This window comes from Lissotriton helveticus, chromosome 2_1, assembly GCF_964261635.1.
Source record: "Lissotriton helveticus chromosome 2_1, aLisHel1.1, whole genome shotgun sequence".
NCBI classification, from domain to species: domain Eukaryota; kingdom Metazoa; phylum Chordata; class Amphibia; order Caudata; family Salamandridae; genus Lissotriton; species Lissotriton helveticus.
The window spans coordinates 972,847,769-972,864,755 of record NC_136059.1 but is presented as its reverse complement, the minus strand read 5'-3'; the positions used below and the strand labels follow the sequence as shown (position 1 = coordinate 972,864,755).

General features: G+C 51.8%; 1 protein-coding gene across 3 annotated transcripts in view; it reads left to right on the top strand.

Annotated features, from left to right (window-relative positions):
* SMARCA2 (SWI/SNF related BAF chromatin remodeling complex subunit ATPase 2) overlaps positions 1-16,987 on the top strand; it is a 1,851,064-nt gene that overhangs the window by 438,116 nt on the left and 1,395,961 nt on the right. For all 3 annotated transcript variants that reach the window (XM_078675722.1, XM_078675721.1, XM_078675720.1), the window contains exon 14: positions 12,510-12,610. In XM_078675722.1, coding sequence (XP_078531848.1) covers positions 12,510-12,610 — 101 coding nt within the window. The remainder of the gene's footprint in view (positions 1-12,509; positions 12,611-16,987) is intronic.

Genomic DNA, 16,987 nt, shown 5'->3' with positions numbered 1-16,987 from the left:
ATGCCTGGCTGAGAATCTCCGGTTTCAAGCCCGAGATACAAACCACCATACTAAATCAGCCTGTAAACCCTGACCACTTATTTGGACCAGAGGTGGACACCACCTTGGAAAAGATAAAAAAGGACACTGAGACTGAAAAGTCTATGGGGGCTCTACAGTCCCAGCAGTTCAGGGGTGATTCTTTTCGTCGCTCAAACAATAGAGGAGTTTCCAGAGGCCAGCTGTCGCAGCACACACAATACAATAAAGGAGGCGCGCAAACCACCTACACCAAACAAAGTAGAGGTGGCTATTGTGGAAACAGCGCCAAGGGTAGAGGTCGTGGAAACAACAGCTCCCGATCCTCCGCTACTAACAAACAGTGACGCCTTGTCACTGCCCCCCGACCATGCCACACCAGTCGGGGGGAGACTGCAACAGTTCCTACCAGTCTGGACATCCATCACTACAGACAGGTGGGTGAGAAAGCTTATGCAGTACGGTTATTGTCTGGAGTTAACATCCACTCCACCCAACATGCCCCCAAAACACCGTCCTATGTCCACAGAGCATTTGCACTTATTGCAGCAGGAGGTACTCGTCATGCTGCAAAAAGGAGCAATAGAGCTCGTGCCTATGGAGGAAAGAGGTACAGGGGTGTACTCGCTGTACTTCCTAATCCCAAAAAATGACGGGTCCCTCAGACCCATACTAGACCTCAGGCCCCTAGACCAGTACATCCTATCAGAACACTTTCACATGCTCACATTGCAGCAGGTTCTACCGTTACTCAGTCAGGGGGATTTCCTAGCAACGTTAGATCTGAAGGATGCATATTTCCATATTCCGCTACACCCGTCACACAGAAAATACCTCAGATTCACCATTCAAAATCAACATTATCAATTCAAGGTCCTCCCTTTCGGAGTGACGACCGCACCCAGGGTGTTTACAAAGTGCCTGGAGACTGTGGCTGCACACCTACGGAGACAGAATGTTCACGTCTACCCTTATCTGGACGACTGGCTTATCCAGGCGAAGTCGGCCAAGCAGTGTGCCGCCCACATGTCCCACACCATTCACCTTCTTCACGATCTGGGTTTTTCACTGAATTATCCAAAGTCCCACCTTCAGCCCGCCCACGTACGGCAGTATCTGGGCGCGACAATAGATACTCTGGCAGCCAAAGCACAGCCAAATTCAGTGAGAATCAACAGCATTCAATTGCTGATACAGAAATTCAGACCACAACACTCGCTTCCGGCACGAGTGTTCATGCAGTTGATAGGCATGATGGTCTCCTGCATCTTCATAGTCCTGCACGCGAGACTACATATGCATCTGAAAGAAACAGGTTAGTATTTGATTCCTTACCTTAGAATATCCCCAGGCGTCAGTCTGGATCCGGAAACTTTTGCGTAGCAGTACCCCTGCGCGTCGGTAGGCGTCGTCTGCAGGCGTCCCCTGCGGCTCCGCGTTGTCGGCGTCGTGCGCCGTGATGACGTCGCTGGAGTATATAGACGCCGCCTCCGCGCGCTGACGTCAGTTCTTCTTTTTTCCGCGCCAGTTAGCGCAGATCCGAAGAGCAGTACTCCGGTCTTTTGACCAAGTTTTTTGATAACTCGAACTCTTTCGGTGCCGGTAGGATGCCCGGTTTTAAAAATTGTGACGGGTGCGACCGCCTGATGTCGGTCACCGACCACCATCGACTCTGCCTCCGGTGCCTGGGCGCGGACCACGACGTCGAGTCCTGCGTCGACTGCCGGGCCTTGACGAGTAAGGCTAGGCGGGAGTGGTCCCGCAAGCTGCTCGAGTTCCGGATGTCGGCCCCGCGTCGAGAGCGGTCCCGGTCCGGCCGGAGGTCGAGGGAGCGGTCGAGAGAACGGTCGCGGAGCCGCCACGAGCGCTCCGGAAGTCGTCACCATTCCTCCGGTTCCTCAGGTAAGCGACACAAGAAGTCGGGGCGTCGTCATCGCACCCCCGACTCCCCCCGACGCTCGCGCGATGCGGCCGGGGGTTCGGGTGGCCCCACCCCCGCGGCTCCATACCCGTCGGTCCCTGGGCAAGGCGCGTCGCGTGAGGAGATTGAGGAGTTCCTCATGGCCATGAGGGCGCTGTCTCCTCCGACGGGGCCTACGGCGCCTGCGGGCCCGGTGGTCCCGTCCGGGGGCCCGAGCGGTTCGGGTGCTCCTGCCCCGGCACCGTCGGGTGCTCCGGCCCCGGCTCCGCCGTCGGCTCTGGCCCCGGCGCAGCTGGGCCCTTCAGGGTCGTCGCCGGCTGGTCAACCGGCCTCTCCGGCGCCGATTCCATCGGGGCAACCCGTGGTGCCGCCTCCGCGCGGCGCCGTGACTCCGACGCCGGTTCCGGCTGGCGTCGGGGCTCCGGCGCCGGCCCCGGGCGGCGCCACCCCCATTCCCTCTCCAGTTCCGGACGCGGAGTCGGACCGGCGTCGCCCGACGCCGAGTCCGGCGCCGATGGGGCCCATTGACCCCGAGGAGCCGGTCTACATCGTTGAATCCGTGTATGGTGATGATGAAGATTATGGAGAGGGTTGGGAGGGGTCTGAGGACCCTCTGTCAAGCGAGTGCCAGTACGACGTGGACTGGACAGGTGACTTGGGTGATGCCAGTGGTCTGGACGAATCTCCTAACCCTGGTTTTGTCTCGCCTCCCACTGTGGCGTCGGAGGCTGGGGCTGCCTACTCTGTGGTGCTGATGAGGGCTGCCAAGGCCTTGAACCTTGAGCTCCCCGTCGCAAAAGTGAAGCCTAACATCCTCACCGAGGTCTTCAAACCGCAGTCATGCCCACAGGAGCCTCTGCTGCCGTTTAATGAAGCCTTGACGGACGTTCTGTTGGGCACGTGGTCCAGGCCCGCTTCAGGTTCGCCTGTTGACAGGAACGTTGCCAGGCGCCACCGTCCGTGTACGGACGACCCTAAGTTCCTATCCACCCATCCCACCCCTGAGAGTCTGGTGATCCAGGCCTCAACATCCCAATCCGCATTCCCGTCGGCCCCGCCTGACCGGGAATCTAAGAGGTACGACCAGTATGGCAAGAAGGTCTTTTCGTCCCTGAGTGCGGGACTGCGGTCTTGCAATATCGCGTGCCTCTTGGGCCGCTACACCCACTCTCTGTGGGATACGGTCGCGGAGTGTCTGCCGCAATGCCCGCAGGAGGTACGGGACAAGCTCAGCCAGACTATGGTTGAAGGCCGAGACGCGGCGAGGTATTCCATCAGGTGTGGTCTTGATACGACCGACTCGCTGGGCAGAGCGATGTCCACGACGGTGGCGATTCGTCGCCACGCCTGGCTGAGATCCGCCAATTTTTCGCCGGATGTCCAGAATGCCTTGATGGACATGCCGTTCGATGGCAGTCGCCTGTTTGGTGACAAAGCGGACAACGCGCTTGAGTGCTTCAAGGACTCCAGGGTCACGGCCAAGTCCTTGGGTCTCTCGACCCAGCGCCAGCAAACGGGTTCGTTTCGCTCCTTTCGTGGCCACGGAAGGGGCGGTCCCACACATGCTGCCAGCCACGCACCGCAGAACACTTCTCAACGCGGTGGCGGCCGTGGATTCCGCCGTGGTGGCGGTCGGGGACAGCGGCGAGGTCAGGCCACACCTCCCCCCGCAGCAGCCTCCAAATCCTCCTAGTCCGAGCTTTCAGGCCCATGTGACGCCAGTGGGTGGCAGGGTTCGCCGTCACCACTCCCGCTGGCGCACTATCACATCGGACAGGTGGGTGCTGCAGCTCGTCCGAAGGGGCTACTCCCTCCCCTTCGAGACCACTCCTCCAGCCATGCCACCGCAGAACCACCGTGTGTCGGGGGACCACTTGACACTTCTGCAGGAGGAAGTTACGGCCCTCTTGGCCAAGGGGGCCATCGAGCGCGTTCCTGGGCCAGAAGTAGGGTGTGGTTGCTATTCCCACTACTTTCTGGTACCCAAGAAGGACAAGGGGGGCCTGCGTCCTATCTTGGATCTACGGAACGTCAACGGCTTCCTCCGGAAGGAGAAGTTCAAGATGTTGACTTTGGCTCAGGTCTTGGCTGCTCTAGACCCACTAGACTGGATGGTAGCGTTGGACTTGCAGGATGCGTATTTTCACATCCCCTTCCTGCCGGCCCACCGGCGTTACCTGCGGTTCACGGTAGGCCACGAGCACTTTCAGTTTATCGTGCTCCCATTCGGCCTTACCAGCGCCCCACGGGTGTTCACGAAAGTGATGGCGGTGGTCGCAGCTCATCTGCGCCGGTTAGGGGTTTCAGTCTTCCCCTACCTCGACGACTGGTTGTTGAAGGCGGGCTCGCCCCAGACAGTCGTCCACCACCTTCAGATGACGGCAGACCTCCTGCATGAGCTGGGGTTTTCCATCAATGTGCCGAAATCACACCTGTGTCCCTCCCAAAAGCTCCTTTTCATCGGAGCGGTTCTCGACTCGGCGCAGTTTCGGGTTTATCCTCCGGAACGGCGGGTCCGGGATATTCAGGCTCTGATTCCCATCTTTCAGCCGTTGTCCCGGGTCTCGGTCAGGTTGACGCTGCGGCTTCTGGGGCTGATGGCCTCCTGCATCCTTCTGGTGCATCACGCCAGGTGGCGGATGCGGGCTCTGCAGTGGGACCTGAAGTTTCAGTGGGCCCAGCATCAGGGCAACCTATCCGACCATGTCCTGATCTCGGAGGGCACTGCGAGACAGTTGCAGTGGTGGCTTACGGACCGCGATTGGGTCAGAGGCAGATCCCTCTCCCTTCCCCAACCGGAGCACGTAGTTGTGACGGACGCGTCCCTCCAGGGCTGGGGAGGCCACTTGGGAGAGGCGGAGATCAGAGGCATCTGGTCTCCGGCGGAGTCCCGGCTCCATATCAACATGTTGGAGCTGCGGGCGATTCGCCTAGCACTGAAGGCATTCCTCCCCTTTGTCAACGGGAGTGTTGTGCAGGTGTTCACGGACAACACCACCGCCATGTGGTACTGCAACAAACAGGGCGGAGTGGGGTCGTGGACCCTTTGCCAGGAGGCTCTGCGTGTCGAGCAATGGCTGGAACGTCAGAAAGTGACTCTGACGGTTCAACACCTGGCAGGTTCTCTGAACGCCAGGGCGGACGAACTCAGCCGTCGGTACTTGGTGGATCACGAATGGCGTCTGAACTCGGACGTGGCGAAAGGCCTCTTTCTGCAATGGGGAGAGCCTTGGTTAGATCTATTCGCCACAGAAGAGAACGCGCAATGTCATCAGTTCTGCGCGTTGGAGTTTCCAAGACGGCACTCGCTCGGCGACGCCTTTCGGCGCGAGTGGAGTTGCGGTCTGTTGTACGCCTTTCCGCTTATACCACTTCTGCCCAGAGTGCTGAAGAAGATCAGGCGCGACCGGGCCCAAGTTATCCTTGTGGCTCCGGACTGGGCTCGAAGGTACTGGTATCCCGAGCTACTCAGCATGTCAGTCGGTCCCTCGATCCGCCTGCCCCTTCAGGAGGACCTTCTGTCGCAGCAGCAGGGGACGGTCCTCCACCCGAACCTGTCCAGTCTCCACCTCCATGCTTGGAGATTGAGCGGCGACAGTTGAGGCCATTTGACTTGCCTCCTGAAGTCTGTGATGTGATTCTGGCAGCCAGGCGTCCCTCCACAAAGTCGGTATACGCCTGCCGGTGGAACAGATTTGTGGCATGGTGCACAGCAAAGGCTGTGGATCCTCTCTCTGCTCCCCTTTCTGAGGTTCTCCTCTTCCTTCTTTCTCTTGCCCAGCAGGGCTCTGCTCTGGGCACTATCAAGGGCTACCTTTCTGCCCTTTCCGCCTTCTTAAGGCTACCTGATCAGCCATCTTTATTCAAGTCCCCTATTGTACTGAGATTCTTGAAAGGCATCACGCACATGTATCCACCTGTTCCGTTCGTGATGCCTCAGTGGGACTTGAACCTGGTTCTGACTTTCTTGATGTGTGCTCCCTTTGAGCCGCTTCATTCCTGTCCTCTCCGTCTTCTCACTTTAAAGACGGCCTTCCTTGTTGCCATCACCTCTGCCAGGAGAGTGAGTGAGCTCCAGGCTCTTTCTGTTAAACCTCCTTTCTTGTCCGTTCATCCTGACAAGGTGGTTCTTAGAACTAGACCTTCTTTCCTGCCCAAAGTAGTTTCTGCTTTTCACATCGGGCAGTCCATCACCTTACCCTCCTTCTTCCCGCCTCCGCATCCTTCAAAAGATGAAGAGCGGCTCCATCGTCTGGACCCAAAACGTGCGCTTTCATTTTATATGGATCGCACACGCCAGTTCCGGGTGGATGACCAACTGTTTGTTGGCTACGTGGGTGAGAAGAAGGGAAGGGCGGTACAGAAACGAACCATCTCTCGGTGGGTCGTCCTGTGCATCAAAGCATGCTACTCTTTGGCTCGGAAGGAGCCTCCTGTTGGGCTGAGGGCCCATTCCACTCGGGCCACGGCGGCTACTACTGCCCTGGGCCGGGGAGTCCCTTTGCAGGACATTTGCCAGGCGGCTACGTGGGCCTCGCTGCACACCTTTGCGAGGCATTACTGCCTGGACAGTCAAGTCCGGAGGGACGGCTTCTTTGGCCGTTCGGTCCTCCATGACTTTCTGGTGTAGGATTGTATTGGTTCGCAGACCCACCACCGGGGTTGGTATTGCTGGGGTATCTATTCTAAGGTAAGGAATCTAATACTAACCTGTTTCTTTCAGATGAACAAGTTACTTACCTTCGGTAACGATATATCTGTAAGAAACAGTAGTTAGTATTAGATTCCTTACCCCCCCGCCCATCCTCCCCGTTCTGCGAACTGATACCTAGGGTTAAGGACATCCCTTTCAGGGCCCTAGTTTCAAATGGCACCAGTGTTAGTTCTCACATGGCTCTGCGTGTTCTGGCGCGGAAAAGCTGTGTGCAAAGAACTGACGTCAGCGCGCGGAGGCGGCGTCTATATACTCCAGCGACGTCATCACGGCGCACGACGCCGACGACGCGGAGCCGCAGGGGACGCCTGCAGACGACGCCTACCGACGCGCAGGGGTACTGCTACGCAAAAGTTTCCGGATCCAGACTGACGCCTGGGGATATTCTAAGGTAAGGAATCTAATACTAACTACTGTTTCTTACAGATATATCGTTACCGAAGGTAAGTAACTTGTTCGTCCGCTTCAGGAGTGCTTAGCACGTCAGTGGAACCAGGCTCACAGACAGTTGAAAGACCTAGTGTTGATGACCGGTCGTGCATACAACTCTCTGCATTGGTGGAATCCACAAAACCTTTGCAAGGGCCGACCGTTCCAGGAGCCTGTGCCACAGATTATTCTGACTACGGACGCATCTCTCCAGGGATGGGGAGCTCATGTACTCCACTACACAGTGCAGGGACTATGGACAGCGCAGCAGAAGAAGATGCACATCAACCTTCTAGAACTGATGGCTATCTTCTTGGCAATGAAAGCATTCAAAGTACATCTGTGCAACAAGGTTGTGTTGATCCGGACGGACAACATGACGGCCATGTACTACATACAGAAGCAGGGAGGTACACACTCTCCACAGTTGTCTCATCTGGCTCAGAGCATGTGGAAGTGGGCCATTCAGAGAAACATCTTCCTCATGGCGGAACACCTCCCGGGCAAGGACAATCAGATGGCGGACCTGCTCAGCAGACACAGCCACCAACTGCACAAGTGGGAGATACATCCATCTGTACTCCACCCGTACTTCCAGCAGTGGGGTCATCCAGAGATAGACCTGTTCGCCACAAAGGAAAACGCCAAATGCCAAAGCTTTGCCGCCAGGTTTCCACACCCACAGTCGCAGGGAAATGCGATATGGATGAACTGGTCAGGCAGATTTGCGTACGCTTTTCCCCCAGCACCTCTAATACCGCTGGTGGCACGCAAGCTAAAGCAACACTCGATGACACTCATCCTGGTTGCTCCAACGTGGGCAAGCCAACCATGGTACACCACTTTTCTGGAACTATCCGTGGTACCGCATCAAAGGCTGCACCTCACACCCAGGCTTTTGACGCAGAACCATGGCGACATTCAGCATCCAGATCCGCAACAGCTAAACCTGGCGATCTGGCTCCTGAGGTCTTAGAGTTTGGCTACCTCAACTTGCCTCCCGACTGTATGAATATCATAAGAGAGGCAAGAAAGCCCACCACCAGAGCATGTTATGCGGCAAAATGGAAGCGGTATGTCATTTATTGTGCAGACCACAACATCAACCCGCTAGATGCCTCTACTCACAACATCATTTGTTATCTGTTACATCTATACAAATGCAATCTCGCCTATGCTTCCATTCGTATACATTTGTCCGCAATAGCAGCTTATCTCCAAAACAGGCAGCATCTCTCGCTTTTCAGAGTACCTGCCATTAAAGCTTTTCTGGAGGGACTCAAACAAGTTATTCCTCCCTGGAACCCACCAGCTACGGAATGGAACCTAAATGTGGTCCTCACCAGACTGATGGGTCCACCTTTTGAGCCTCTACACTCATGCGAGATTCAGTTCTTAACATGGAAAGTGGCTTTCCTGATAGCAATCCCATCGCTGCGACGCGTTCGTAAACTCCAGGCACTAACTATCCAGGAGCAATTCATACAGATTCACTCCAACAGGGTGGTACTCCGTACTAACCCTAAGTTTCTTCCTAAGGTAGTTTCACAGTTCCATATCAATCAGACTATAGAACTGCCAGTGTTCTTCCAAAATCCAGAGTCAGTGGCAGAGAGAAATCTCCACACACTAGACGTCAAGAGAGCTCTAATGTACTACATAGATAGGACCAAGGATTTTCGGAAAACTAAACAACTGTTTGTTGCCTTTTCGCCACAACACAAAGGCAACCCCATTTCCAAAGCAGGTATCGCCAGGTGGATCGTTAAGTGCATTCAAATTTGCTATCACAAAGCCAAGCGCACATTAACGGTTCACCCACGGGCCCACTCCACACGAACGTTGGGGGCCTCCATGGCTTTCCTTGGAAATATTCCATTAGAAGACATATGTAGAGCAGCCACATGGTCTACCACACACACATTTACAAAACACTACTATGTGGATGTGCACTCCAAACAGCAGGCAGCTGTAGGACAGGCTGTTCTAAAAACACTTTTTCAAACTGCTGCAGCTGGCACAGGCGTCCGCCGCTAATGGAGGAACTGCTATGTATTCTATGCACAAGATATGAATTCAGCAGCCCACATGCCTCAAACCAAATATACTACTTACCAGTATGCATCTGTTCTTGGCATGTAGGGCTGCTGACATTCATATCGCCTGCCCTCCTCCCCGGCGCCTGGAGCGGCTGCAGCACTTACAATTACTCTTAGCATGGTCATCACTCACGGTGTTACACTCCATCTTTGCCACAATGGCGAAAAACAATCTGAGGATGGAGTCGATGCCCATGCGCACTGTAGTTCAGGAGAGGAGCCACCTATCTCGTGATACTTCGAAGACTCTTCCAGGACAACAATGTGCAATCATCCGGACCCAACACTAGACGGCAATCTATGCACAAGATATGAATGTCAGCTGTGTAGGAGAGTGGGGTCTGCAATCCTATGGTCACCCCAGATTTTTGCTTTTTGCTTCACTGGTTTACGACTTTCCCTGGCTGTGGGCCTGCTAATCAGACCCACAGCCTAGCTGTTCTCTCTCTAAATTAACAACCATGTACCTTAGGTGCATTTACCAATTGGTACTGGGCCACCTTATCAGTCCATGTACAGCATACCTTAGGTATCCACGGCATAGGTGTAGCCAGGGCCTACCAGGGGCTGAAGCATGTATTATGCCACCCCTGGCTGGCCATCCAAAACTGACACAACTGGCTGCACGACAGCTGGGGCAAGGTGGTGTAATCACCCTTTGCTTTAGATATAGTCACCTATATCTAAACCTAAAATGGACACATATATTCCTATCAGTCACTCCTATGGAAGGCCTTATCAATCCTGAAGACAGAGTGCTTGGAATTATGTGAGATGGGGCTCTGGCATGAGCTGAGCCCGTTTGCAGCTTGCGGAACCAAGTCCTAATAGCTGTCCCATGAGAACGCTATACCATATACTCTTAAGTGCATTATAATCCTCGCGGTTAAATGCCAACTCTGGTATAACATTATCAAAACATGTCGAGTAAGGTGTCATACGATTTGGAATACTACCCCCTCGCCAATTCTGGCGACGGGGGTAGCATTCCACCCTTCTAGAGGGACACGACATGTATGTAACTGAGAACCCCGGTTAAAATTAACTCGAGCCTTGACATCACAAAATGGATGCTGCCACCACAGACACAAGTCTGACCTCCTGCTGCTGGGAGTCCTTCCAGCGAGGGAGGCTTGGACAAAGGGTTTCCTGCCTTGGGAGGTGCTAGCACCACCCCAGACATGATTTTGTGTATTGGGTAGGATAGGCCTGAAAGGAATGAGACATGCCCGGGGCACACAAGGTGTCCTGTGCATACACCGGTTCAAACCAGTTGCTGGGGCATCCCTGCCCCAGCCCTGGCGGGAAGCCGGACAAAGGATTGGGGGTGTAGCCACCCCCCTTCCTGGTCCCACCCAGGGGAGGGACCTAGTCAGTAGTGCAGCCCCTTTTAGCAGGATAAAGGTAGGAGCTGGTCCCATTCCAAATCAGATTATCCTGAACTATTCAACAAGAAGAAACTCTGGCCCTTCGACGTTCTGCTCCACAGAAGACTGAAGAATCTCCCTTGTGGACAAGGAGTGTCCACCCTGCACAAGCAGGCACCATCAAGCGTCCAGCGGCTTCCCTTTGTCGTCTTCCTTCCAGGATCCAGACTTCAGAGCCTGACGAGACCCGGATTCCCAGACCTCTCCGACCTCAACCCACATCTGCAGCAAAGCTGAGACCCGTGGGTGCGACGAGACATGTGGGACCGGCCATCTTGGAAGAAACTGCACTTCGCTTCCAGCACGACTCACGAGGTAAACTCGACCAAGTGCTTTGGGGACTGAGAAGCCCCATCCCCGAGCAGCCCCTGCACCGAAGTTCAGCCCTCCAGCATCCACGAGATCTGCGTGGGGCCCTTCTGCTTTGTTGCTGCTCGACGCGTTGTCTGGTCACTTGCCGGCTGGCTAGTGGTCTCCTAGACGACGAGCCTTTGAATTCTTTCTGCTGGTCTGGTTGCTCCAGACTGGCCCTTGCTCCCTTCCAAAAGAGGGGCACCCCGGACTCTCCTAGTCCGCACCAGACGCTTTCTTCACTCACCGGGTGGGTTGCCTTTGCCAAGGCCTGTTGACGCCGATTCCGGATCCAACACCGCCGACAGCGAGAGCCTGCGTGGGACAGCTCGTGCCTCCATCCTAGTCGTCGAAGACACCTCCTGGTCCACGTGGCTGCAGAGTCAAGCGTCCACTCTTCACCTGAAAACGACGACAACATCTGGTTCCTTCCTGGTTCCACTCCAGTCACTGGCTAGTGACTGTGAACATTGTCCCCTCTGCTTTCAGGTCTCCTTCTCCAACAATCCTCCCTTGGATTGCACAGGACATCTTCCTCCTTGTCGCCTGCAGCATCTTTTCTTTCAGGCTCCATTGACTTCAACGCGAGAATCCGACGCACTTTGAACCCTATGCACCCGAGGCCCGTGGGTGAGGTAACAAGAGCATTTCGGTGCTCAAGGGTAGTTTAACTGTCCTAGTGTCCAGTTCCACAGTCGTTGTTGTCCTATCTAGTCAGGATTGTCCGTACTCACCTTTTTTTTTAACTGTACTGTCCATAGATGTTGTTACGCATCTCGCGTGTGAGTTCACACTCTGCACACGCGTTCCGTGGGCCTCCTATTACTTACCTAGTGTTAGGGTAGCGTGGTCCCAATGATCCTACAGCCTCTGGACAGCTCCATTCGACCTATCGACTTTCACATTCCACTTACTTAGTATATGGTTTGTCGTGCCCCTAGGGCACCATTGTGATTTCGTGCAACTTATCATATTTTTCCTAAGAGATTGTCATGTGCTTAGCCCTCTGACCTCATAAAGAGTTCAGAGGTGTTTGTTATTAATAAATATACTGTTTATTTTCATAACAACCTGTGTGGTGTCCTTTCATCTGGTATTCAAGGGGTTATATTGTGGTAAAACAGCTGGCTTCACATGCCAAAAGAGTTTAGCCTCAGACTGCTTTGTCCATGCTACCATTAGGATAGCTGGTCTATAAGGTGGACTTACAACCAATCACCATAAGGGTTGTTTGGACTGATACAAGGTGATCACTAGAACTAGTGAGCCTCATATATCAGGCCAACTTCTCACAAGCAGCCCTACATGCCAAGAACAGATGCATACTGGTAAGTAGCATATTCGCTTTGCCCAATTGTTTTAGTCCTTAGCAGGCGTCTTCATAAAATAGAATTGTGAATAGGGGAAAATGCAATTCAAAATGTATGTTTTTTTCTTCTTTGAACCTCGGACTATGCTGTTGACCAACCCAGTGGTGAAGCTGTTCTGCTGTGCCTGATGGACCTAGCAGTCTCTGAAGTTAATTTGTATTGGACATTTTTCTGCTGTAGGATGAGGAGGAGGATTCCAGTAGGACGGAAGCAGAAGAGAAACGACGGATTGAATTGAATGTGGATGATGTTCCGGAGAGTTATGCCAAGACGATCATTGAGTAGGTGCACCTTGATTTAGATTGCTGTTGTTGAATTTGCTAAAGATGTATAAAATCACTGTTAATCCTCGGATTAATGCTGCTTCCATGTCCATGGTCCTTATTACCCCTTCCCCAACAGAATTTGGGCAAAATGGAAATTACTTACTTAAAGGGACTTCTTTATAAAAACCTTTAGTACATAACTTTATACCTCAGACACTATACCATGTCTGGCGTGGATCCTAGGGCATATGCATTGATCTATAGTGGCTGTTTGTTTTTTCCTATGTCTGTATCCAGTTGTATTGTAAGGTGCATATGTGTCTGTTTTCAGTGTTCTGTAGCACTATGATTTTACTTGTTTATAGAAAAGAATACAGCAAACTCTGGGTTCATACCCTCATTTTCCATTTATCATAGCGGTGTATAAAATGTGCAGAGCTCCTATGCTCTCGTCTTATTCAGTTTATTGAGAAGTGGCAGAAGTCTTTCAAGTATACTTATCAGAATGCCACTCTTAAAGTGTATTTCCAGCCTCCGCTGCACACAGATATGTCATCCCTGGTAGGGAGATGGAACAGAGTGATCTGACAAAGTGTCAGTGAAGTTTAGGAAATTGCTAGACATGCCCTCAACTCCTGTACCCGTATGTATTCCCCCTCCCTTGTCGTCTTCACCATTTGAGGCCAGACACTTTGTTAATTGCTTCTGGGTGCTGGATGTTCACTTATTACCTATTTTACTAGGGGTACCTAGTGGTTGATTCTTCAGCATGATGGAAGCATTTTTCTTGTCCAGACCAAACTGCCAAGCCATGTCTCCCCGACCGGAAACTAGCATCCTGATACCGGTTTCGGGCTAACACCCCCTCATCAGCCAGACTAGCTTGAATCGAGTGGCAAAGTGACCAAGGGACCCACATCCAGAAAATGTAAACCTTTTGTAAGCTCTCCATAAAGGAACAGTCGTTCTCCACATCATTGCGCCACATTAATTTCAGTATGTGCTGACGATAGTTGGTAATGAAATGCGTGTACTTTACATGCTTCAGTACTCAAAACAGTAACATGCCGCTTTGGTAAATAAACCCCTTCTTCCACAGAAAGCAATTTTCAAAACTCTGCCAGTTCAGGGCAAGCGAAAGCAGTGTCGGTACCTGTCACATAAAAGTGGCAGCCCCGCATTCCGGTGACTTCACCTGCAAGAATGTCAGATACAAATGAGGCAGTATATGTTTATCTTTGCAAAATGCTGCTGGAAGCAGCGTTTTCAGGAACATTTTTATCATTCCTATTCTAGGCAAACCTCACTGTCTTTGGTCTTTAAATCAGTCTTGTATTGGCAGTTTTGACAAATGTGGTTAAAAGGCTTTTAGAACACCCAGCCTCAAGTGAACAGAATTGTAGCGCAAGACTGTTTTCGTGGTTGCAGGTACCTCTGATGAAAGGACAGATGGGATACTGTCCTTATCTTCGTGTGATCCTTGCAGTCTTTAAGCAAATGTTGTCTTTCTGTTTTCCCCCCTCCCTCAAAGTTTCCTTTCAATTCCTTATTAACAATGACATGTATTACTATTTTTTTTATGAACATTATGAACAGTTACACTATTTACATGTGGAGTCTGCTAAAATGTTTTAAATAGAATTGTCGGCAAAGCTCGAGGGATTCAGAGAGGTGCTTTATCAACTATATTGAGCACTTAATTTATAAGCTAGCTTTAAAAGCTTCAGTTTCCTGCTGTGTTCTTTCCTTTCTCAGAGTTCTACACATATGAGGTCTTATTCTTACAGAAGGACAGATGCCCAGGTAATAAAGGCCAGCTAAGCTCCTGTCACGTTTCAGCACCAGGCTATATCAGATACTGATAATACATCAGACAGTTGGCTACTATTCAGAATTGTCAATATTGTGTTACAGATTTCCGGCTGTGCATGCCTTGGTTAAACTTTTGGTTGGCTGTTTTCCTTCCTCCTACCTTCGAGAATTTAGAATGTTATAATATTGTCGTGGTCAGGAGAAAAGGAGTGAATAGTGAAGTTAAGTACACTTTGCTCACTGCACTGATTAAGCTACTCGTAATCCTAGTCTGCTCTACCTCCTTCCTCCAAGCAATTAACCTTCCACCTTCTGGTTTAGTCAATTTATGAATGGCAGTAAAAGCAACTGTTGAATTGAAACTGCCTACTATACACTATTCTCCCAATAAACTAATATGTGTGCACTACGGGGAACACATGGTTCGAGGCATAGGAGCTGCAGATTACACACTGTGCATAGATGGCCACCTAGTTTTGGGCCCGGATGTTTGCAGTTTGTTTTGTTGTAGAAAAGTCTTTGGAAGTCACGGAATAGGTGACTCCTCCTTTGGATGATACTGCGCATGGGCATCGGCTCCATCCCCAGATTATTTTCCGCCACCGGGCTCGGGTGTGTTTCAAGCGCTCCGTGTTGGAACCGATTTCCTTCAGCGCGCAATCCTCACCAACTTACAGAAAATCAGTTTCGAACGCTTTCCCAGTCGATGCTACTCTTCAACACCGAAGATTTCGATTCCGGTCATCGTCGACGGCCTTCGGGCCTAACTAGGCCTCGACTCCAGCTCATGGAAAGGATGCCATTGAGTGTCCTCAATGTGGGTCGAAGTTTCCCCACACTGACCTTCATGAAGTGTGTAACCTTTGCCTCTCCCCGGAGCACGAGGCCAAAGACTGTTCCGCTTGTGCCTCTTTCTGCTCCAAAAAGACTATCCAGGACCGAAGAGCTAGGAGAACAATGGCTCGATCTTCAGCTCCGATTCCGGACAACATCTTTGAAGAAAGCATCGACGTCCCAGAACAACACAACGTCGACAGCAACTCCGAGGCAGAAGATTCAGAAGTCGAGGACATCACTCCAGCACAGCGGGTCGTAAGTAAGACCGTCGACCCTTACCCTTCCTCGACACATCCAAAGAAGGCCCCGTTCACACCCTCGCCCTCGGGCTCGGGTGCACACCGACACACTGCTTCTACTGCCCCACCTTCGGGCCCGGCTAAGAAGCTAACTAAGCCTTCAGGCGACTCGGGCTCGAGTTTGCCTTCCCACGGTGCCAGCACACACCTACCGGCACCGAAAAAGACAACATCACCGGCCCCGTCGACATCCAAACCACCGGCGCCAAAGCGTACCGCTACTCTTTCGGCACCGAAACCCAGGTTGGAACCAAGCAAACCCGCTTCGGATTCAAAAAGACCACCGGAACTGAAAAAACCATCGGATCCCAAAAATATACCGGAGCCGAAAAAATCATCGGAGCTGAAGAAATCTTCGGAGCTGAAAAAGACTCCTGCTTCTCCGGTTAAGGACATTGCCAAAAAACCAAAAGAAAACGCTTCGTTGCCGAAGCCTCCCTCCGCACCAAAAGATTGGCCTCGTGCAGAGACTTATTTACTCCAGATCCTGCACAAAAGACTCTAGCTAAAGACACAATCACTGGGCAGCTAACTTTAGCTTCAAAAAAGTGACCACTGGATACACCAGCGCCAGCTTCTCATTCAAAGAAAAAGGACATGGCTACCTCGCCTTTAAGACTTCATTCCCCTCCTCCTCCACATATACCATCACCACCTGCTCCCCTACCACAACATTCCCCTGCATCCTCTATCATACCAGACGATGACAATAGGGATGATAGCTCTGATGATATAGGGGCTAACATAGATGATCCATCTATTCCTCCAGGCTCACCTGACCCGTGGGATGATTATAACACCCCAGACGTCCCAAATGTCCCTCAAGATGACATATACCCCTCAAGGCCTTCCCCACCAGAAGACACTATGGGTTTTAATCAGTTGATACACAGAGCTGCGCGATATCATGGAGTAGATTTGCATACAGACCCTGTAGATGAATACTTTCTAATGGATACCTTTGATAATGCACAAAGGTCCTCATCCATTTTACCAATGCTTAAAGGAGTGATTAAGCATGCTCCTGAAGTCTTCAAGGACCCAGTCAGAACTCTGGTCATTAACCCTCGAATAGAGAAAAAGTATAAAGCTGCCCCTTCAGACCCAGTATATATTAAAGTTCCAGTACCACTAGACTCACTTGTAGTTTCCAACGCAAGCAAGAGAGCAAACTCACAAACATCAAGTGAAGCTGCCCCACCAGATGAAGAGTCTAAGCTACTTGACGCATCAAGGAAAAGAACTGCGTCTCAAGAGGCAACCATGTGGCGCATTGCCAATACACAAGCATTATTGGTCAGATATGACCGGGCACATTATTACGAATTAGAATCACTAATGCGACACCTCCCTGATAAATACAAAGATAGAGCAAATGAGCTTATTCAAGAAGGGAAAAATATTACAAACACCTCTATTCGGTGTGCACTTGATGTAGTGGACA